Here is a 23,954-nt window from a genome sequence, read left to right as displayed (position 1 = left end):
TCAAGACACGCCGCACTTCCTTCATATTATCGACGGCATCAATGCCAACCAAATCCTTTCCGACCGCGCTATTCTAGTCACTTTGGATGTTTCTGCCCTTTACACCAACATTCCCATGAGTGAAGGAATCGAAGCTGTTTTTAGATCCCTCGCAATCAATCCCCAGGCGCACGCTCATGAAGTTTACTTATCGCTCCTTAGGTTAGTTCTCACGCTCAACTATTTCGAATTCGATTCTATACACTACCTGCAAATTCTCGGCACTAGCATGGGTACGCCGTTCGCTCCCACGTATGCGAACATTTTCATGGGACAGCTTGAAGCAGACCTGCTGAAATCCTACCCTTTAAAACCCCACACCTATCTTCGTTACATTGACGGCATATTTATAATATGAGAACACGGCACAAGCGCCTTAACTGACCTAATTAGCCATTTCAATCGCTTTCACCCGAGTATTAAATTTACTGCTCAGCACTCTCCTAGTCAGATCAACTTCCTGGACACAACGGTCTACATAGAAAACGGAAAACTGAGAACGACAGTTTACCGGAAGCCTACAGATAGCCAGCAATATTTAGACTACAACAGTCATCACCCGCGACATTGCAAGCAAGGAATTTTTGTCAGACAAGCGAAACACATAAGAAGAATCTGCAGCGAAGAGCACGATTATATCCACCACCTAAATGACCTTACATCAACGCTAGCAGAAAGGAACTATCCCCAAGTTGCTCTCGAGAGAGCTTATGATGCCGTGTCAAGATTGGAGAGACAGTCGGAATTGGCGAAGAGACAGCCCACAGTAGAACCTGACAGACCGCCGGCCTTTATAACAAAATATTCTAATGCACTCCGAAACATAAACAACATCCTAAGAAAATACCACCCAATATTATCAAGTAACTAGCGTCTGCGAAATGTGTTCCCGGATGTACCCAGGGTTACCTATCGCCGAAACAAGAACTTTAAAGACATGTTAGTGCACGCAAAAGTCAGCCAACAGCATTCCCCCATAATAAAAGCATGTTGTCGCCCTAGGTGCAAAACCTGCAGGCACCGCAAATAGTTATACACATGAAGTCAAATCTAGCTTCACTTGTACAAGTTCGGATGTGATTAATATGCTTCAATGTTCTTTCTGTAAGAAACAATATATGGGTGAAACAGGACAATCAATGAACGTCAGATTAAACGGACATCGTGCGGACACAGCTTAAAAGCTTCCCAAAGCCATCGCCGAGCATTTCAACCAACCAGGTCATAACTTAAACTTTACATCTTACAGTCAAATTTCTGTTCTGAACGAGAAAGAAAATACAGAGAATCATACCTTATCCATAAGTTCAAGACATTGCAACCAATAGGCATAAACGTTTCAAAGGGAGCTTTAGAATCTATTCGGTATGCTAAACTTCAAGCTACAGGCAACAACACTCAGTTTGATTTCTTGGCGTATCCCTCCCCCCCGCTTTTTTTCTCTTTCCTCCCCCCCCCCTTTTTTTTGTCAGCTGGCGTGTCAGACGCCCTTGACACGCTGGCTAATGCGCGTGCGTTGAGAGACCGGGGTGGGTGGGGGGGGCCTTGGCTTTGACCTTGTACACAGGGTTCCTTTACTCTCAATTCGACACGCTAACAAATTGTTCTTCGTTTCCACATCCTCCCGCCTCACACCCTCTCCCCTTTAGAAGAACCCCACCTACATATACTGTGGCGAGGAAAGCATACGTCACCTTGAAGAAGACAAGTCCACTTGTCGAAACGTTGGCTCCAGCATTCACCTTGTTGGCGTTTTTCTCATCAAGGTGATATGTTGGCATACAGAACACAATGATAGATTTCTAGACGAATACTCTATGACTCTATCTCGACTGAAAATTTTCTTTTAGTGCCTGTTTAACCTGGAGTCTCCTACTAGGATTAGCTGTGAGCAAGGGCATGTAAAAGATACGGCTTATATGGTTGTGCAGCAGCTGACTTGGTCATTGTGCAATGCAGCCCCGGCTCGAGTGGCAAGCCAGAAGAGGAACAGCTCCAGGAGGAAAAGGCAGCAGCTGGAGGAGCGTCCAGGTCCAGGTTTGCAGCAGCTGCGCTGGCTGGGAGCATGTGCAGCTGTTGCCTGCCACTCCAATCTGTAGCCCTATTTGCATGTACACATTATTTTCCGGCAGAATGTATCTCGCGATGAATGTTGACGTTAATGCGATTAGCATTGAAACAGTGTAGCAACATCGTATTGCAGACGCCGTAACACGTCATGCATGCATCCTGTATGCAGCTGAGTTCCTCTCGCATTTCCGACCGAACATGCTGCATCATCTAGTTGTAGCGCTGCAAAGTATATGCATGGCGCGTGTGTGAATATATATTCAGAGAAGATTCTCTAAATATAAATGGAGTGGATTGGATTGTGCCCAGCACCTGAAAAATGTTCAAGGATCTTTCTTCTGATTGAAGAGCGGCACATACCTAGTGCTACATTTACAGGTACCCAAGTTGGTGTCAAATAGTTTCGCGGCGGAGCAGGAAAAGATGCTGCCCGTAGAAATGCAAGAACCAACTACAGTCGCCGACGGACTTTTCGGACTCAAGAAATTCGGACTTGATGGAACATCCGAACTTTGTAAATGCGCCATCAGGGTTCCCAAAGAGCTAATGCATTTTCACGACTGAATTTTCGCATGACGTTAGGCCCCAAAGTTCTATTTTTTGGACTAAATCATTTGTTCCAAGTAGAGTGCATTAGAATAGGGGAGTGAAGGGGGGGGGGGGGGAGGGGCCTCCAACGGAGGCCGCAGCAAGCGGCGAGATTGAAGCAAAAAAACGTTGAAATTTGTGACGGCGCTGCAGTCGCCTTCTTCTTAAAGCCCCTCCTTCCTCTGATGTTCCGGCCAATCCGGTGCCTTGGCAGCCCGGCAGAATCCTGCCTACCAACGGTAGTTACGACGGCGTCGAACTGTCATCTGCTCAACACGTTGTCATCTGCTCGACACACCGTCGTGCTTATGTTTTTTTACGTCAATTTTTGTTCCTAGTATGTGCAGAAAAAGAAGTTTACAATGAAATCACTGCTTTGCCACAAATTGAGGTTCCTCACTTCCGTCAAACGATGCCGTCTGCACTATGTCTACGTGCGCAGACGGCCATCGCATATGTCTCTGGTTTGTCTTGTAACTTGGTGACTTGGGAGAGTGTTCGAAGAATGAGAGGACGAGCACACCTTGATGAAAGAACTACTGTTGTGTAGTGGGTTGCAAAACCGTATACAGTAAATTGAAAGGTCAGGCCAAGCTCTCGCTCTTTGGAGTCCCTAAACATGAAGAAAGGCGACGTGTGCGGGAGCTCAATCTTCACCACACCGATCGGCCTTTTGGATGCCACTGATTCCATTTGTGAGCTGCAGTTTGATGCAAAGTACATACTTAGGCATTATGTGCATATCATTGAAGGCCAGGAAGTATTTACACAGCGTGGAAAGCCTGCGCTTCAGTCTGATACGGTATCCATAATCTTTTGCTGTGTTTTCCGGAGTACCGTAGCCGACTGATTTTCCGGACTCCAAAAATTCTGACATGCCCGATTATTCGGTCTGCTTCGCGGCACCGCCATTCTCCCCATAGACCATAATGTATAACAACTGCCGAAAGTTTGGACACCTTGCAACCTCTCGTCTGATTTTTCGGACACTCCTTGAGCCAACTCGGTCGAGAGCACCATGCACCGACTCTGACCGGTGCATGATTCGACTTGCTGAACGCCATTTTTGTTTTGAACGGAGCTTCCTTGCTGCCCCATGAAGTGGCGCTACTGCAAATCCCCTCTCATCATCATCGTTTCTGCCTGGTTCGATAGAGTGGTTCTACAGCAGTTCCGGTTTCAGCTTAGTAAGCCATGTCAAGACAATCCAGCAGCTGATTTGTTTCTTCGCGCACAAAGCTGCGAGCCACCAATTGCACAAACGAAAAACGTGGCCTACTCGCAGCCTCGTGCGTGAAGAAACAAATCAGCTGCTGGATTGTCTTGACATGGCTTACTAAGCTGAAACCAGAACTGCTGCAGAGCCACTCTATCGAACCAGGCAGAAACGATGATGATGAGCGGGGATTTCCAGTAGCGCCACTTCATGGGGCAGCAAGGAAGCTCCGTTCAAAACAAAAATGGCGTTCAGCAAGTCGAATCATGCACCGGTCAGAGTCGGTGCATGGTGCTCTCGACCGAGTTGGCTCAAGGAGTGTCCGAAAAATCAGACAAGAGGTTGCAAGGTGTCCGAACTTTCGGCAGTTGTTATACATTATGGTCTATGGGGAGAATGGCGGTGCCGCAAAGCAGACCGAATAATCGGGCATGTCAGAATTTTTGGAGTCCGGAAAATCAATCGGCAACTGTAATGTTGCCTACATTCTCCCTAAATGTCAAATTGCATGGTATGGTAAGTGCGTGGTATGGTAGCTCGCCTGATGGTTGAACATAACCACTGAGAGGTTGTGTGGGCACATGCTGGAGACCACTCGAGGCATACTTGGCCGTGCGGAAGTTGTCTTTGCACATGTGGTCGCCATGACATGTTCATTGCAACAGCACCGGGTGTCATGTAGTTACTCGGCTTGTTGTGAATGAGTTCTTAAGTGGATGCTAGGAAAGGTGGCAATGGCTGCGATGAATGGCTGATCCTCGTGACCTTCGGTCTCGCATTATGGCAGTCGGTTGAGCCGAGCCGCTCTGCGGACTTTGGTTCTGGTCAGTTGGTTGCCGTCTTTACATGTGACATGAGGGTGGAGTCGCCCATCAATAAATACACTATACTGATGGGCGACTTCAATGCCAAGGTAGGCAAGAAGCAGGCTTGAGACAAGGCAGTGGGGGAATAAGGCATAGGCACTCCGAATAGCAGGGGAGAGTTATTAGTAGAGTTTACAGAACAGAATAATATTCGGATAATGAATACCTTCTTCCGCAAGCGGGATAGACGAAAGTGGACGTGGAGGAGCCCGAACGGCGAGACTAGAAATGAAATAGACTTCATACTCTGCACGAACCCTGGCATCATACAAGATGTGGACGTGCTAAGCAAGGTGCGCTGTAGTGACCATAAGATGGTAAGAACTCGAATTAGCCTAGACCTGAGGAGGGAACAGAAGAAACTGGTACATACGAAGCCGATTAATGAGTTAGCGGTAAGAGGGAAAATAGAGGAATTCCAGATCAAGCTACAGAACAGGTATTCGGCTTTAACTCAGGAAGAAGACCTTAGTGTTGAAGCAGTGAACGACAATCTTGTGGGCATCATTAAGGAGTTTGCAATAGAAGTCGGTGGTAACTCCGTTAGACAGGATACCAGTAAGCTATCGCAGGAGACGAAAGATGTGATCAAGAAACGCCAATGTATGAAAGCCTCTAACCGTACAGCTACAAAAGAACTGGCAGAACTTTCGAAGTTAATTAACAAGCGTAAGACAGCTGGCATAAGGAAGTATAATATGGATAGAATTGAACATGCTCTCGGGAACAAAGGAAGCCTAAAAACAGTGAAGAAGAAACTAGGAATTGCCAAATGTATGCGTTAAGAGACAAAGCCGGCAATATCATTACTAATATGGATGAGATAGTTCAAGTGGCTGAGGAGTTCTGTAGAGATTTATACAGCACCAGTGGCACCCACGATGATAATGGAAGGGAGAGTAGTCTAGAGGAATTCAAAATCCCACAGGTAACGCCGGAAGAAGTAAAGAAAGCCTTGGGAGCTATGCAAAGAGGGAAGGCAGCTGGGGAGGATCAGGTAACAGCAGATTTGTTGAAGGATGGTGGGCAGATTGTTCTAGAGAAAGTGGCCACCCTGTATACTCAATGCCTCATGACTTCGAGCGAACCAGAATCTTGGAAAAACGCTAACATAATCCTAATCCATAAGAAAGGGGACTCCAAAGACTTGAAAAATTAGAGACGGATCAGCTTACTGTCCGTTGCCTACAAAGTATTTACTAAGGTAATTGCAAATAGAATCAGGAACACCTTAAACTTCCGTCAACCAAAGGACCAGGCAGGATTCTGTAAAGGCTACTCAACAATAGACCATATTCACACTATCAATCAGGTGATAGAAAAATGTGCGGAATATAACCAACCTTTATATATAGCTTTCATTGATTACGAGAAAGCGTTTGATTCATTCGAAACCTCAGCAGTCATGGAGGCATTGCGCAATCAGGGTGTAGATGAGCCGTATGTAAAAATACAGAAAGATATCTATAGCGGCTCCATAGCCACCGTAGTCCTCCATAAAGAAAGCAACAAAATCCCTATAAACAAACGCGTCAGACAGGGAGATACGATCTCTCCAATGCTATTCACAGCGTGTTTACAGGAAGTATTCAGAGATCTCGATTGGGGAGAACTGGGGATAAGAGTTAATGGAGAATATCTTAATAACTTGCGATTCGCTGATGATATTGCCTTGCTTAGTAACTCAGGGGACCAACTGCAATGCATGCTCACAGACCTGGAGGGGCAAAGCCAAAGGGTGGGTCTAAAAATTAAGCTGCAGAAAACTAAAGTAATGTTTAACAGTCTCGGAAGAGAACAGCAGTTTACGATAGGTAGTGAGCCACTGGAAGTGGTAAGGGAATACATCCACTTAGGGCAGTTAGTGGCGACAGATCCGGATCATGTGACGGAAATAATCACAAAAATAAGAATGGGCTGGGGTGCGTTTGGCAGGCATTCTCAGATCATGAACAGCAGGTTGCCACTGTCCCTCAAGAGAAAACTGTGTAATAGCTGTGTCTTACCAGCACTCACGTGCGGGGCAGAAACCTGGAGGCTTACGAAAAGAGTTCTACTTAAATTAAGGACGACGTAATGAGCTATGGAAAGAAGAACCATGGCTATAACGTTAAGGGATAAGAAAAGAGCAGACTGGGTGAGGGAACAAACTTGAGTTAATGACATCTTAGTTGAAATCAAGAAAAAGAAATGGGCATGGGCAGGACATTTAATGACGACGGAAGATAACCAATGGTCATTAAGGGTTACGGACTGGATTTGAAGGGAAGGGAAGCGTAGCAGGGGGCGGCAGAAAGTTAGGTGGGTGGATGAGATTAAGAAGTTTGCAGGGACAACATGGCCACAATTAGTACATGACCGGGGTTGTTGGAGAAGTATGGGAGAGGCCTTTGCCCTGCACTGGGCGTAACCAGGCTGATGATGATGATGATGATGAGGGTGGAGGTCGTGGTTTCACGGTGAGTCAACCAAATGACAGGACAGGCACGGTGAATCGTGGGCAGCCACTTCTGCCCTTCCGTTCACACCAGTGTACAGTGAGTCGGTTTCAGCAACGCTGAAGCCACTGATAGGGCTCGAAGCTTGAGAGGGTTTGGCTTTTCACGTTGCAAGTTCTGGGTGCTGAAGTGGGACACCTTGAAAGTCGGCTGTGATTGTAATGGGCTGAGTGTGAGGTGTGTCACCCTGGTGAAATGTCGACTGAGGCAGCTCAGGAGACTAGGGAAGTGCAGGGGAAGGGAGGAAGGGACCTGGGTGCAGTTTTGGCTGACACATTCTTGGAAGGCGATGCCGGGGAAACACTTGGAGCTATACAAAAATCAGGTAGACTGTGGTAGAAGTGACAGACTGCGAGGAGTAGTTGCCATTCGGGTAGCACTCAACATAGCTGGCGCTGTGGTGGTCAAAAGTACCTGGAGTTGTGACTTCACAGCTGCGAGAATGTGTTGTGGCACTTCCCATTCTCGTAGGGCCGGCATGAAGGTCCGCAGCACGTGGTAAGCCTGGGGCCCTGGACGTGGGACATGCCGGTGCAGAACAGGCAGAAGCATGGCTACCAGTATTTGGTACTTGTCTTGCTGCGATGTGGTGCTATAGACATATAAACTTGCCCCCAGTTTGAAAAGCCAGATAATAAAGCTTCCAGGCCAGAACTTGGGGAGCTGCAGTGGTTTTAAGATGTAGTACACGGAGGTTTCTTGCAGTCAGAATGCCATAATAATAGATGGGTCCAGGTTTTTGGCTTACTTGGTGCTTGTTGAGTGCCCGTAGCAATCTTCTGGAATGCATTTTTCCATGGTCCATTGTCACCACTGTGGCGGAGCAGAAAAAAGATGCTGCCACATTAAAATGCAAGTACGCAATACCTTAGTGGACTTTGTCGTTGTCGGAATGTCAGCACATTGGTGCTGCGACAGTTTCATTGATGAGCACCACATACCCAGTGCCATATACCCTGCAATCAAATTTGGCGTGAAAGAGGTTTATTGAGGAGCAGCACATACCCATTGTCGCATATCCAGTGGCCCAAGTTGGTCTGGTGGTTGGTTTCAAACTCAGTTTCCTCAGCACAGCAGCCCAACGCTCTCTGATTACACTACAGACTACCTAGTGACCCAAGTTGGCGTCATAGCAATTAGAGACGCAGATAGGAAGACTGATAAACAGACAGCGAAAAATGCCCGAGGTATCTGAAGTATCATCATGATTACATTGTGCTGAGTTTTACACAGGCAAAAAAATTTTTTAAAAAAGGAAACAGAGACGCAGGCGAATGAAGTGCAATGCTAATCACATTAAAAGGCACAAAGTGGGGGGACGGGCACTACTGAAGCGTGCTGAAACACGCCTTTGGGATGAATGGCGACAAAACTGCATATGCTTGGGGTGTGCCTCATGAATGACACGCAGCAGGCAGTGTCACACAGTCGTGACCAAAGATGGCTGAACCATGCTTGCTGCGATGTGATATTGCCAAGATCAAAGCTCCCTGGATGCTTGAATGAACCAGAGGTCCAGGTTTTGCACATAGAAATGATGCAGGAAGATGGCACAAGCGTTGACAAGTAGCCATTGAGGAAGGTCAGCCCTGGAACTTGCAAGGAGAACCTTGTGGTGTTCCATTCTGGGTCAACATTGTGTAGAAAAAAAATTTGGAGGACACTTGAGCTACACCTGTGAAGAGTGGAACGCGATCGATTTCAAAGATACCCGACTGCTTGTCGCACTTCCTGGCAACCGCAGCTTTCTTGTAAATGCACGAAGGCGAGTGTGATGGTGTTGTTGCAAGGAACCGAGCGGACTGTGCCACTTGAAAAGGGGTTTGTGTTTGAGTTTCAGAATTATGTTTTCTGGTATATACAAATTAAACTCCGACGCTATGATGTCTGTATGTTGTGTTTAGGACGTACAATTTTTCTGATGTATTTTACTTTGAGGAATCAATTAGTTCAGTAATGCCGTGGTTGTGGTTCAGAATGATTTTTCGCCAAGCAATGTCCGACGCCGACATCAGATTTTTTGTCACACGAGGCCCGTAACGCCATCGCATTAAAACGATGAGACTCGTGGAGTGCTAGGCAAGAACTGATTTAGTGCTAACAGTGTGCACACTGTCGAGGTGTTCTCTTGTGCCATACTCTTTGTCGTCGGTGCTGCGGCGCACCAGAGCCACCACACCATCTTTACTTCTTATTCTGCTTGTATATTTGGGCACCTACCCAGTGGAACATAACTGGAGGTATAGCCAGGCATGTTCACATACCCTAGCCCAAGCTGCATAATCAGTAAAGACACTAGCAAGATAATCATGTAATTGTATAATTGTAATCATATAGCTACGGAACAATATGTGCGATCACGAAAAGGCGAGCAGTGTGAAGACGACGACGACGATTAGAAGCTAGCGCGGGCTGTTGCCTCTTGGCCAAGCGCAGCGTATTTTCTTGTAAATATACTTGTACATAGCTTTTCGTCTGCGTCTTCCTACGTAACATATCTGGTGGAGGTGGACGTTCCCTGTACCTTGTCACCGAACTTCGCAGTGGACGGTACGTTGAGCCTTCCTTCATGGCTCCCGGCGACGACAATCCGACTCCGCCGGCGACGACACCTGCTGCCACTTCGACGATCTACATCACTCTCCCCGCTCCCCATGATTCTGGCGTATTCTCGGGCAAAGATGGGGAAGACGTCATTGACTGGATCAGCCTGTATGAACACGTCAGCCACAATAAACGGTGGGAACCTGCTATTATGCTCGCCAACGTAGGCTTTTACCTCAGTGGCACACCTAGAGTTTGGTATCGCACGCATGAAGATGAGCTCACCAGTTGGGATTCACTTAAGACACAGCTTCAAGACTTGTTTGGCAACCCCTACGGTCACCAGCTTGCCGCACAGAAGGCGCTTTCTGGCCTTGTGCAGACGTCAACAGAGCCCTATGTCACGTACATTCAGGACGTCTTGGCTCTGTGCCACAAAGTTGACACCCTCATGACTGAGTCAGGCAAGGTTGCCCACATCCTCAAAGACATTGCCGATAACGCCTTGAGCTTGCTCGTTTGCAACAACGTAGCGACGGTGGATGCTGTTATAAAAGAGTGCTGCCGCCTAGAACTCGCTAAAAGCCGACGTATTGACCAGCAGTTTGCCCGTCTGCCCTACACCCCAGCGACATCTTCCTGTGCCAACACTCCTCGTCCCAACAACACTGCCGATGTTACCAGGATCTTCCGGCGTGAGATCGAGGCCGCCTATCCGGCCGCCTTCGACTCCAGTCCCACCAACACATCTGCAGTCACAGTCTCACTGATCCAGGCAGTTGTCCGCCAAGAGTTCGAAAACGTGGGTCTTCACACCATCTGCTCGGCCCGTCGTCCTGATACCCGTCCGGCTTCTTCGATTCCGCCCCGTCCCGCATCTTCTTACCCCCCACGTTTCCGCAACCCATCTGAATGGCGCACTGCTGACGACAAGCCCATTTGTTTCCACTGCCATCGAATCGGGCACATTTCTCGGCACTGTCGCAGTCGCTGGAGTTCCCCGACCCGGTCTACTTATACTGCCTACTCTCGCCCCCCAGGTGGCCTCTCTCGTCCCTATGCCGCATGCTTTGATAATGCCGCCGCTCATTCTCCTGCACCGAACCGCTCCTATTCTCGTTCACCTTCGCCCCGTCGACGACAATCTCGCTCTCCCCAGCCCCGTCGCTCCTATTTGCCGACTCCCTTCGGACGCCGCTCCCAGCCGGAAAACTAGACGGTGCAGTGCCTCGAGGTGACACTGCATTGCTCCCTACGCCGCCAAATCCTCTACTGACATTGCCCACTCATCTGAACCTTCTTGACGTGCAAGTTGACGGTGTTTCTGTGTCTGCGCTCATAGACACTGGGGCGCATTTGTCCATAATGAGCGCTGACCTTCGCAACCGGCTCAAGAAAATTATCACGCCCACCACGACACCTGTTGCCCGCGTCTCCTTCGCCGATCGCTCAACAATCGTGCTATTCACAGTCATCGCCCACTGTCCCCACAACATCATCCTCGGCTTAGACTTCCTCTCCGCACATTCTGCTCTCATCGATTGTTCCGCCAGTACTCTCTGCCTTGACCTGCCTGTTCTGGATCCTGCTGAACCATACCCCAGTCGCCTCAGTTCTGTCGACTTCGTTCGCTTGCCACCTTCGGCGCTGACCTACGTTAACCTAGTGTCATCCCCACCAGTCCACGACGGTCACTACATCACGGCTCCTATGCAAGACGTCCTCCTTACACACGGGAGCACAGTACCTCATACTGTTTTATCTATTACAGCGAATTGCGTCTGCCTGCCAGTGGTCAACTTTGGCTTGACGACGCAAGTGCTGCCACGCGGGTTGTCTCTGGCCCAGCTTTGCTCATTCGAGGATCACTCAGTAGCATCCATTGCAGTAGACGACACTTCATCCGATGCTCCTCTACCACCACAGTCGGCCAATTGTAGCATCGCTGACTTACAGAAAATGATTGCGCCCGACTTGCTGTCTGAGCACGCTCGTGAACTCTACCGCATTCTGTTTTCCTACCACGATATTTTTTACTTTAACGATCGTCCTTTGGCCGAAACTACCGCTGTCAAACATCGCATTAATACCGGCGATGCCCCTCCTATTCATCGCCGTCCGTATCGAGTGTCACCAGCTGCGCGTCACGTTATTCACGCAGAAGTTCGCAAAATGCTTGCCAAGACCATTATTGAACCATCATATAGTCCATGGGCGTCACCTTTTGTACTGGTCAAAAAGAAGGATGGCTCATGGCGCTTTTGTGTAGACTATCGGCACCTTAACAGAGTTGCCAAAAGGGACGTGTATCCCCTACCTCGGAGTGATGACGCCCTTGACTTCCTCCACGGTGCTCGCTATTTCTCCTCTATTGACCTTCGCTCCGGCGAAGGTCAATAGACTCATTTGCCTCATTTTTGCCTCATTGCCTCAATGCCTCATTTTTGCACGAAATGCACAAGATGTTTTATTTACTTAAAAGAAGTGCGAACTGTCATTCAGCAGGGAACTGGCACTCCACGAGACAGCCTCTGCTTTGGCACTTGGGGCTTTTCGTGCAGGTTTTCCTTGCGTTCCACCCTCTCTTAATATTTTTGCTCAAATTAATAATTGCCACATTCTTTGCGAATTTTCGCACTGGTTTAAAAATGTTTGTATTTCTATAAATAAAGGTAAATTAGCAAGTTAATGCGCACTACATCACCAATTATACACATGTATCTTCATTTTTTTTTTATTCGCTGTGAAATGCAAACAGTGAATGAGTTCGGGTAGGCAAGCTAGTCAACTGCAGTGAGTGACAGTACGTTAATATCATCGGGTTTCTTCAGACAAAAATGTTTTTATTGCCATTGCATGACTACGCACATGACAGTGATGTGACAAAGTTCTAATTATTTGAGGAGCTAGAATCATTAGGTTTGCTAATTTCAGCTACTAATGGCCACTCTTGCATCAAGCTAACGCCACAATGAAGAGCAAGAGGAAATTATAATAGCCGCCTTTCAATTTGGTGCGTGTTATGACGTCCTACGTCTGTAGACCGCCATGCCACATATGATCATGCCTTATTTACATACCTTATTTTAGCATTGATTTTGTAGCAGAAAATAAGTACAAAAGCTAACAATTTAATTGCGAGGCAAACTGAAGTCACCGTAATGACATCAGAACCACATATTATAAGGACATCTCTGGTTGCATACTCACTAAGCGAGAGTCATGCAGTTATCATAATGCAGTTATCGTAATATAAAGTGTACGATGTGGTAATCACATGAGTGCATGCTTACAATTGTTTTTTTCTACTGCTGAGTGATGTTCATGCCATCCCGTTCATGCTTCGTGGTATCGCCGAGATTGTGGAGTATTCATCACATTGTGACAGCATGACTAAAGTGTGTCTCGGCATTCACGTCTCATTGCTACCACTTCATCTGCCTAAACTGAGGTAAAATGCTCTTTGTGATGTACATGAAGCATGAAGCGACAATAAAATTTATAGATTGCTGTGAGCAAAGGATGGAACAATCACACATCGCATGCTCTATATGGGTAGTCACTGATCTTGCTACAGTGCAAAGATGATAGCGCAAGGCAAAGTACATCCTCAGAAAATGAAGACTAGTGTTTATTACTGTGTTACAACCACAGAAGAAACAATCTTTAGAGATATTCACACCATACATGCACACGTAACCATGTAGCGGCTAGCAGATGGTGCGCAGCACAATCCGCATTGCTTGTGCTTCAAGTGCCCACCAGGCGGCTACTCTGCTTGATCTCGTGACCAATCTTTCGAAAAGTGTTTCAAGGCCCCTTTAAGCTAATAGTGTTAAACGGATGTGTACGATAATGTTCCGCAAAGGTGCTTGGGTTTAACGTGCGTAAGGCATGAGACGCTGTTCTATACCTCTAGTTTCTGGACATCTAATCCTGTACTGTAGAAGCTGCGACTGCACACCTTTGTTGGAAAAAAAAATTTGCATTCTGTGCAGATCTGGTGATCAGTTGACAAGAGAAATTGTGGAAACTCTAGAGATCTAAAGATCTTGAGACTCTTGTGTCTGCGTGCCCTGTGTTATCAGCATGCATATGCTTCTTATCGGAACCTAGCGTGAACGTGCTGTAGTTGTGGCATTTCCTTCTCTTTATACCCATATGCAGCTGATGTGTGTCATTGCTTTATTGCATTTATTGTGTGCGATCAAGAAATAAACTCGTTCGCAAGCCGCAGGCATAATATTCGTGCCTGCAGAATTTCCCTAGCAACTTCCGTCAGTTCAATTCGGTTCTGCTAGCATTTGCATTTTCTTTTTCTTTTCTTGCACTTCTGCATTACGAATTTTTGTAATGCTGTGCTAACAAACTTAAGTACTTACAATTCTGAAGCTCACATTAATTATCAAAATCACATTAAAAGGTCAATTTTGCATAGCATATCCGAAAATGGTACTTTCATTGATAATGGGGTAGTATAAGAATAGTATAAGTCTGTCATCCACTGGCCTGCAGAGGCACTCTGCATTACTGAAAAACTGAACAAAATCTGTATACTGAAAATAGCTTTACATAAATGTGCAAGGCAAAAAAAGGTTCATGAAAAAAAAATTAAATTTCCATCCCCTGATGAATGGCAGTAGTAGTACCGTTAATCAACAGGAATTGTACGGTGCTCTTACCATGACGTCACCAAAATTAAAAAGAAGAATTGCCTTGTTAATATACGTAATGAAATTGTTGTATTTCTTACTTAAGCTTGTTACATGGTCTTGTCAAGAAAGTAAGGCAGGTGGGAAAATGGCCTCCTTAAAAAAGAAAAGAGGAAAGGTGGTGGCAATAGCGACCAAAGGCTTAGCTAATGCGATCCTGTGGTATTTCCGTGTGTTTTATTGTAGCTGTTGTTGTAGCTCTACCATAGGGGCCTTTAGTGCATGTGAAATTGCATAAAAATGTTTAGCTGAAGGTGGGGGTCGTTCTAGGATTTCAACGGGATCAAAAATTATAGCATACTTAGTTGCCATGTGAAAAGACTTAGATGGAGTAAAAGAATTTAACACCATGGCTGTCTCCACCTTTTTGCACTGCAATGAAGTACAGTCGCGGTCAAAAATACGCGGCCCACGGCTCCAGTCGGCGGAGCGGCCGCGAGCCGCACCGCGGCGCTCGCGTCGGCGCTGCGAGAGTTTGCGCTCTGACGACAGGTATCTCCCTCGCTCTCGGGCGGATACGTAACACGGTTGATAAAGTTCAAGTGCATCGTTCAGCTGTTTCGAGATAGCGAGGGAGATACCTGTCGTCAGAGCGCAAACTCTCGCAGCGCCGACGCGAGCGCCGCGGTGCGGCTCGCGGCCGCTCCGCCGACTGGAGCCGTGGGCCGCGTATTTTTGACCGCGACTGTACATGTTCATGGCAGCTCGCCCAGATATGCATGCTGCAACAAAAATGCTGGGTCAGGCCGTTAATAGCTTGGCACTTATGCCAAGCGATGCAGACACCTGGTATGGCAGGATGAGACCACGTGCAATGAGGGGTTGAGCATCGTTACTAGATTAAGTTGATTTGAGCTGTTGTGAAGCCTTTCACACGCTGCTTTCAGTTCCTATTGTGTGAGCTCTGCATGAAACATGTCGTTTTCCTTTTTTGTTTTTTTGTCTGTTAAACGAAGGCCTTTGAGCTCAAAACACTTTAAACAATACTGGCTGGCCTCAGAGCACCCTAAATAAGTTACTGTAATATTTTCTTTATGAGCCAGTGTCTATTTCGGCTGTGTGTATGATGTCAGGACGCAGACAGAGGTCACTTAGGAGCAGGAGATGGGCCCAGCAGCAGCACCGTAAATTTTACATCAAAATTTTATGTATAGCCATTGGATCTTTCTCAAAAATATGTGGAATGAACTTTGGACATTGTCCATACGTAAATGCTGTGCATAAGTGCTTGTTCTTGCATCATTGTTTAAAATTATGTTACGATTGACAGGTAGCAACAAGGTGGCGTCCTTGCGGTTGCCACTTTCTTAGCCCAGCTTGTGCTAAAGAGTCAGTCAGATACTATCTCTATGGCCAAAACGCCACAATGTTCTGTTTCCACGTGAACTCCTCCTGCGTCATGATGCGCACACAACCTGGGAAACAAACTCAAAACTGGTTTGGATATAATAAAGTTATTGTAAATTATTTAAGCGTGCTCTGGTGCTTCCCTTTATTTTTCAAGGCTTTCCAGATTGAGGACATTCCTTTGACGCAAAAAATGCAAAGTCTAAAACGTTATGTCAGTGCTTCTTTAATCTCGTCCACAGTGATGCTGTCCACTCATGCTTAACTTGTGTGCTTCTCGTCTTTAATGACGCGCGTGGCAGAATAATTGCGCGAAGATTGAGACACAGCTGCAGCGTCGGACGTCTGTTTTGTGCTGCTGGCGCAGGGACATCCGGGACTGAGGAGGCAGGAAATAAAAGCTGTGGCAGCAGAGACCCCCTGGTGACTCGTTGAACAGTCCTGCTAACGGACGACGCTGAGGGTTCGCTCGGGCTGCTGGACTGCCTCGAGCAACAGGCAGCACCCACACGAGCCGAACAAGTCGTGCAGAGCGGCCAGCCGTTGCCTGCAGTGATTTTCGCCATGTAATTGTGGTCGGACACACGCGCGCTCGCTGCTTCGATTATCCGTCCCTGACAGTCCCGGACTGCCTGACGATGCTTTCAGCCAATGGGCGTCTCGAGCAGTCCTGGACAGTCCAGACGACAAATCGAAGAGGCCCACTTTCTTACGTACATGGCGCCCGGCAGCGGGGGTAGGCCGGCCAGATACATGAGCGGTCCGTCTCCGCGGCCAACGCTGAACAGGGAGTCGGCCACCACTAGGAGGAGGCCGTCTCCCCTGCCCCGGAGCATGGCGGGAGTCAGTAGCAGCATGTTGCACAGCGCGCTGCCGCAGTGCACCACCAACAGGGCGGCCGTGGTGGGCTCGCGCTGCTGCAGCGCGCACAGGGCGGCAGGCAGCGCGTGCCAGCTGGACCCGGCCACGGCGGCCACGCACAGCGGCCACGGTAGCGCGGCCAGCAACCGCTGCAGGTCGCGGCGTGATGCGGTGGCGCCCACCAGGACGGCCACAAGGAAGGCGTGCAGCGCCACGCCCGCCGCGGCCAAAGAGGCACCGCCCCCCCACCACGCCGCCTCCTCGTCGGCCACTCGCAGCGCCAGTGACAGGGCGCCCAGAGGGCATGCCCTGCAGCAGTTTGATTATGCGGTGTACAGGGCGTTTCCACGAAGGTTAAATATAAAAATAGCTTTCAAAATAAAGGTTACGGCGCCAAGCGGACGACGACGAAGTCAGAGCCAAACAGCATATACGGGCGCCCGTAATGACGTTTGTGTCTCACTTTGTCCTCGGCTGCTTAGCGCCGTAACCTTTGTTTTGAAATCATGAATCGACTAGCTCAGCAACAAGTTTTGATAAAAACAGCCATTTAGAAAAGATAAAAAATACGATGGCGGTGGCGGCCATAGGGTGACGTGTAATAAGAGGTATATAGTTGCAGCAGTATAAACCCCATGCAAGCGACCTTGCATGCGATAGCGATACGATGGATACGATACGATGGTTCGCTTAGCTACATTGTCGTCTTTTCTTTTTTGCTATTCCGGTCTCTCCTTTTTACTTCCGGTCACTATCTCCATCTTTTTCTCCCCACACCCCTTTCCCCGTGCAGTGCTGTTGAGGTGTCCTCCTGTGAGAGACAGTTACGGCACTGCACTTATCTCTTCCATTTCTCTTTAAAAATCACTTCACACATACGATGGAGGTGGCAGTCGTGTTCGCTCGTCGCCTACAAGTCGTAGCCCATGCGAGCGACGATTTTGAGCGACGTCTCCCCGGTGTTGCCGGTGTGAGGGCAGCAATATATGCGCCGAAACTAGCGTCACGCGTGCTTTATTAATTTAAAGTGATGTATTTTACTGTAAAAAAGAGCATAAAACATTTCTTAGGGTCTTGCAGTAAGGTTCTTATCCTTGCACGTATAAAAATTTAATCGTAAATTTGCTCCTTCCGTGCGACAATCTGTAGTACTTGAGGGATTTACATCCAGTTTCGGCTTCGCGTTGTTAAATAGTCGCCCATAGCACTTCTGGCCGACGAGCGACAAATTCTAGATTTCTAGAACCGAGCGATCCGTTCAAGCGACGGCCCGTTTTGTCGCTCGAAGCCGTCGCTTGTCGCGCTCAAAATCGCACTCGTGGGGTTTAGCCTTTACACTTTGTTTCAGCGGGCACTTCGTAACGGAAAAATTGAAGCGAGCTCTCCGTACAAGCTATATCAACTTTTGAATGTGGAAAGAGCGATTACCTGCGGAACTTTGTCACGGCGAATTTCGGCTATCGGAGCGCGCGAAACTGAAACTGATCGGAGGCTGCAGCGCACGCGTAGCCGCGTCCCTCAAGGTCAGCAGTTCTGGGAACGTATGCGGTTAAGCGCATTTTCTTTTTCAGGTCAGAAGTTCAAAGGTTAATCATATTTCTGTTAAATCGCAACTAATTACCCCGTATCACCCCATGGTCGCCGCCGCTGACGGCATGTACTTTTGGTACGAAACGGCTATTTTGAAAGTTTTACTTAGTTTTCATGGAAACACCCAATATATAACGAGCTCGATGAGCGGGAATAGCACCATGCGAGCAGGCCGTTGAGAAGCCGCGCCAGCGAGTCCCCCGTGTCGGCCAGTAGTGTGCGCAATGCCCGGTTTCCACGCTGGCGCGCCAGCGCACATCCCAGCAGTGCCGACGCCGACGCTACGCCCAGCAAGTTGCCGCGGTCGCCGCGCACCTCCGCCTGGTAGGTCGGGTTGCGGCCTGGCTCCCGCTGCCCCGCCTCGAGCACGAACGACTGCAGCAGGTTGTCGGGTACCGCATTCCTGCGCGGCGCATTTTAGAGCTGCGCCCTGCCCTAGGAACGGCCGCACCTAAACCAGTCGAGCGGCTCGACCTTTGGCTCGGCCGACCCGGTTGTCGATGGTGCCCAGCTGGCGAGCAGCAGGCCCATGATGCTGGCGGACAGCTGCAGGCCAACTGCAGCGGCCAGCAGCCGGCCGGACGGCGGTACCAGCAGCAGCCGGCAGGCGAGCAGCGGCAGCGTGGCGGCGGCGGAGACCCGTAGCAGTAGCTCTCCCGGCACGGCCAGCTGCCGCCGGACAGCGCGTGGGACCAGCAACACGCCGATCGCCGGGCCGACCACCGTCGCGGCCAGGGCAACGGTCTGCTGCTTTTGGTTGCGTCGGCACTTGTGGGCGCACGTCGCGGACGACACCATGTTGTTCTGGCTGGTGTCTAGGCTGCTGCCGCTGGCCATGGGCTGCGTGCAGCCATACTTCGGAGCGCGCTTCGCGCCAATCGCACTGCGCGGCAGGCGATTGTCATCACAGACACACCCGTCACACAGACACACCCGGTATATAATCAAGTCAATAAGCAGGAAGAGGTGACGCGCCATGCGAGCATGCCGTCGAGCAGCCGCTCTTTCCTGGGTCTATCCCGCAGGTAGTGCATAGCCGCGCCAAAATAATGTAATCATATTCAGGTTCGAGCTCTGTTATTGTTTCGAACTTTTAATTAAGCCTGGGAAGATTTGAGATAAAGTGCATCGTTGTGCACACTTTACAAAATTACACCCTTCGGGTCGTATCTTGCCACACAACGATAATCGTCATCTAGCCCGCGTTTCCTTTCTTTAAAGCTGCGAGCCCGGTACTTCCAAGTCGCCAACGGCATGAGTTATCAGCATAACAGAGCATTCTCGATAGGAAAGTAGCGAGAGCAGCGTTTTTAAGAAAGGAACGCAAGCAAGACAGATGACGATTATAGGTGCGTGGCAAATTTACAGCCCAAAGGGTTCAACTTTTTTTTTAGTGTTGTGTGGCAAGTATACACCCCAAAGGGTGTACATTTGTTTAAGAGTGTGGGTGTTTTGTTTAATGGCATTTGTTCCTGGGCTGCCATTCTCAAAATTACGAAAAAATTTTTTGTCATGAATGTGAGACGGGGCAGGGGGAGGGGGCATAGTCTGTAAGAGTCCACCTAGTGGTCTGTCCATATCGGCCGCTGGTGATTGGATGTAGCTGTACGAGCGAGGAGGCGACGAGTGGCCCTAGCCAATCGGGAACGACCAAAATGGACAGTCCACTTGGTGGACTTACAGAATACCTCCACTGGTATGAGCAACTTTAGTGATAGAATGGTGTGGCATTATAACCCGCGTATATCGCATGGTGTATAACATACATATGCGGAACCTCACGGCGACGACGACGGCAAAAATTCGCTTGCATTGTCCGTATAATCGCAATAAAAAATGGTGCTGGGCAGGCCATGTAATGTGTAGGGCGTATAACCGATGTTCCATTAGAGAATTGGTACTAAGGGAATTCGGAAGTTCATTCGAGTACGGCGGTAAATTAAGTAGGTCGATGAAATTTGGGGAACTTGCGGGCGCAACTTGCAATCGGCTGGCGCAAGATAGAGGTGATGAGAGATTGCTGGTAGATGCCTTCATTCTGCAGTGGACGTAGAAATAGGCCGATGATTTAAACTATTGGCGAGGGGTGTGGGTGACCGGATAAAGTATCGTAATCAGCCGCGACCAATGATCGCGTGCTTTACGACATGAAACTGTTGGATTACCAATATCGGAGCTATTGCATCGTCTAGAAGCTGTCCCGACATGTTGGGGAAAACGGCCTTCAGAAAGGCCGACAGCTGGGCGAGTCGATTTGGTGGCCAGTCCCCCATAGTGGATAGGAGCCACATATGTGATAGGAATAAGACCAATCATTTTGGCAGTAGTTGTCGTGTGTGGTCTTTTTTTGTTTTTGCATCATACATCAAGAAAGAAAAACGGCATTGTCCAATGTGTAGAGACATTACAATCCCATTACAAAACTGCCCTGATTTTTTTTTTCAATCTGCATGTGTCATTTCTAACGTCTGTACATTTTATCTTAAGGATGTTTCGGCATAAAGCTGGAACCGCGTGGCGCGTTTTTTGAATTTAATTGAATTGATTTCCATATTGAATGGGGGAAGTCTGAACTAGAAAGTGAAGTTCGCGAAAGCATGACAGGCGGCGAACGCCCGCACCACCGCTGACGCGACAGCACCCGCACGAGTTAGAGCCCCGTTCCAGCCACCCTACATGAGTACGGCTAAAGCCCCTTGAACATGGCACGGCGGGCGCGCAGGGGTGCGCCGCGTTTGCCGGGTGTTCCGCTGAGCTCTTCCGCGAAGATGCGCACTTGCGTTGCACTCTCATTGGCGGGCGCGGCAACGCGACGCGGCACGTTCTTTATTTTTTGGTCATATGTACCGTAAGTTTGAACTCTGTAGCATGATCTTGGATTGTAGCGCGAAGCGACTCGGACAGAGATTGGAGGAAGACAGGTGAGGCTGTCCGTGTCACTTCGCGCTACAATCCAAGATCATGTTACCGTACCAACTCGCCCAACTTTCTATCCTTTTGAACTGTGTAGGTTATATGCTTTGAAAACATTGTTACGGGGTTAAAAACAGTAAGACGTATATTTACAAGATGTTTACAATAATCGTAGCGGCTGACAAGATAATAGCGCGCAAAGTCCAGAGCGTCGTCGTCTTCCGACCAAGCTGACATCTTCGTCAGCGTGTCGCATGACGCCCGGCGGCGGAAGCACCGGCTGGGTGCTGGTTAGGAGGCGGGCGAGTGATACAACTTAAGACGCGCGACGTGGACCACGTCGGAGCGATGCTGAGCCACGGTTGGCTCAAGAGGGGTGATTTCGTACGTGACGTCAGTTACTTTACGCAAGACACGGTAAGGGCCAGAGTAGCGCGAAAGTAAGAGGCCAACGCGTCGCGACGGCGACCAAAGGAGAACCAGGGTGCCCGGTGTGTAATGGACGTCACGATGGCGGGCGTCATATAAGCGCCGCTGATTGTCCTGCGACTCCACAAGTCGACGTCGGTCAATATGGCGTGCTTCTTGAGCTTTGAGTATGGCTTCACGGGCGTACTCGGACGTGGAATTCAGGCTAGCAGGCAGAATGGTGTCGAAAGGTAGCGTAGGGTCGCGGCCAACAAGAGGAAGAATGGAGACAAGCCGGCGGTATCATGGCGAGACGAATTATAGGCGAAAGTAAAGAACGGCAGCGCAACGTCCCAGTCGCGATGGTCAGTGGAGACATAAATGGACAGCATGTCAGTAAGGGTGCGGTTAAGGCGCTCGGTTAGACCGTTTGTGGATAGTAAGCAGTAGCAAGTTTGTGTTTAATCGCGCACGAGTGTAGAATGTCATTGACAACTTTAGAAAGAAAGTAGTGGCCTCGGTCGTTGAGGAGCTGTCGAGGGGCGCCGTGGTGAAGGATGACGTTTTCTAGGAGGAAGTGGGCGACATCGGCTGCACAGCATGTCGGAAGAGCCCGTGTAATTGCATATCGGGTGGCGTAGTCTGTTGCTACAGCAATCCACTTGTTTCCCGAATCAGACGTAGGAAAAGGGCCTACGAGATCACCTACACGGAAGAATGGTTCTGATGGTACGTCAAGTGGTTGAAGGCGACCAGCAGTGTGTGGTCGGCTTTTTGCGTCGTTGACAAAGGTCACACGCAGCGACATAACGGCAGACGTCACGGTAAAGACCAGGCCTATAGAAGCGCCGACGAACGCGGTCATAGGTCCGTGGCACGCCAAGGTGACTGGCAGTCGGGACATCATGAAGCTGGGCGAGAACAGTCTGATGCAGATGCTCAGGCACAACGAAGAATCGGGCAGGGCCGTCCGGGCGCATGTTAGAGCGGTACAATATACCATCTTGGAGTTCAAACATGCGAAGGGAAAGATCGGGCGTCGTTGAAGTGAGCCGTTGAATAAGGTCTTGTGAGGCGTCCCGACGTTGTTCGGCTCCAATATCGCGAAAAGCAGCCAGAGAGAGAACGGTGACAGGTATGCCGGCCGCAGAAACGTCAGGAGGGTCGACAGAATGGCGCGACAAGCAGTCCGCATCTTGATGCAACCGGCCGGTCTTGCACACAACTGAATAGTTGTATTCTTGAAGGCGCAGAGCCCAGCGGCCAAGGCGCCCTGAAGGATCTTTGAGGGACGAAAGCCAACACACAGCGTGGTGATCACTGATGATTGTGAGTTAGCGGCCGTACAAATAAAAGCAGAATTTACCCACTACCCAAACAAGAGCCAGACACTCGCGTTCGGTGATAGAATAATTGCGCTAAGCAGAGGAAAGAAGGCGGCTGGCGTAGGCAATAACACGTTCTCGCCCTTGTTTATGTGCCAAGATAGCGCCAATACCGTGGCCACTGGCATCGGTACGGACTTCTGTTGGAGCTGATGCATCAAAGTGGGTGAGAATGGGCGGGGACGTAAGCAACCCAATCAGCTCGGTGAAAGCACCAGCTTGCTCAGGGCCCCAAATGAATGCAGCGTCTTTCTTGAGGAGCTGATTGAGAGTGCGCACAACGTTCGCAGAATTTCGGACAAACCGACGGAAGTAGGAGCAAAGACCCAAGAAGCTGCGAACATCCTTGGCACATGTTGGCACGGGAAAGTCTTTGACTGCCCGTATCGGGGTCAGGGCGTACACCAGAAGAATCGACGAGATGCCCGAGCACAGAGATTTCCCGACGACCGAAGTGGCATTTTGAGGAATTTAATTGTAGCCCCGCCTGACGGAAAACGGATAGGATCGTCGATAGGCGTTCGAGGTGTGTCGCAAAAGTCGGAGAAAAAACGGTCACGTCGTCCAGGTAACAGGCAGATGGACCACTTGAAACCATGTAGGAGGGCGTCCATCATTCGTTCAAATGTGGCCGGGGCATTACATAAACCGAAAGGCATCACTTTGAACTGATACAGGCCATCGGGAGTAATAAATGCTGTCTTCTCGCGGTCCATGTCGTCGACGGCAATTTGCCAGTAGCCGGAGCGAAGGTTGATGGACGAAAAATATTGTGCTCCATGCAGGCAATCCAGGGCATCGTCAATGCGTGGTAGCAGATAGACGTCTTTCTTTGTTACCTTGTTGAGGTGTCGATAATGGACGCAAAATCGCCAACTGCTGTCCTTCTTTTTAACTAGTACAACAGGGGATGCCCA

General features: G+C 49.0%; 2 protein-coding genes across 5 annotated transcripts in view; one reads left to right on the top strand and one right to left on the bottom strand.

Moving 5' to 3' along the window:
• Nucleotides 1–16,315, top strand: part of LOC135909208 (zinc finger Ran-binding domain-containing protein 2) — a 119,625-nt gene extending 103,310 nt beyond the window's left edge. For 3 of the 4 annotated variants that reach the window (XM_065441069.2, XM_065441072.2, XM_065441071.2), the window contains 2 exons: nucleotides 1,999–2,150; nucleotides 16,248–16,315. In XM_065441069.2, coding sequence (XP_065297141.1) covers nucleotides 1,999–2,150; nucleotides 16,248–16,315 — 220 coding nt within the window. The remainder of the gene's footprint in view (nucleotides 1–1,998; nucleotides 2,151–16,247) is intronic. The other variant, XM_065441070.2, reaches the window with a different exon arrangement.
• LOC135909207 (neutral amino acid transporter B(0)-like) lies at nucleotides 15,518–19,611 on the bottom strand. The gene is made up of 4 exons (XM_065441067.2): nucleotides 18,783–19,611; nucleotides 18,492–18,734; nucleotides 16,598–17,050; nucleotides 15,518–16,427 (listed from the first exon to the last, which is right to left on the bottom strand). The coding sequence occupies exons 1-4, from the start codon at nucleotides 19,307–19,309 to the stop codon at nucleotides 16,325–16,327; spliced, it is 1,326 nt and encodes a 441-aa protein (XP_065297139.1). The 5' UTR covers nucleotides 19,310–19,611; the 3' UTR covers nucleotides 15,518–16,324.
• Nucleotides 19,612–23,954: the final 4,343 nt, after the last annotated feature.

This window comes from Dermacentor albipictus, chromosome 9 (genome assembly GCF_038994185.2).
Source record: "Dermacentor albipictus isolate Rhodes 1998 colony chromosome 9, USDA_Dalb.pri_finalv2, whole genome shotgun sequence".
Classification (NCBI taxonomy): Eukaryota; Metazoa; Arthropoda; class Arachnida; order Ixodida; family Ixodidae; genus Dermacentor; species Dermacentor albipictus.
Note: the sequence above shows the minus strand (reverse complement) of the source record. Positions and strands in the feature narration are given on the sequence as shown.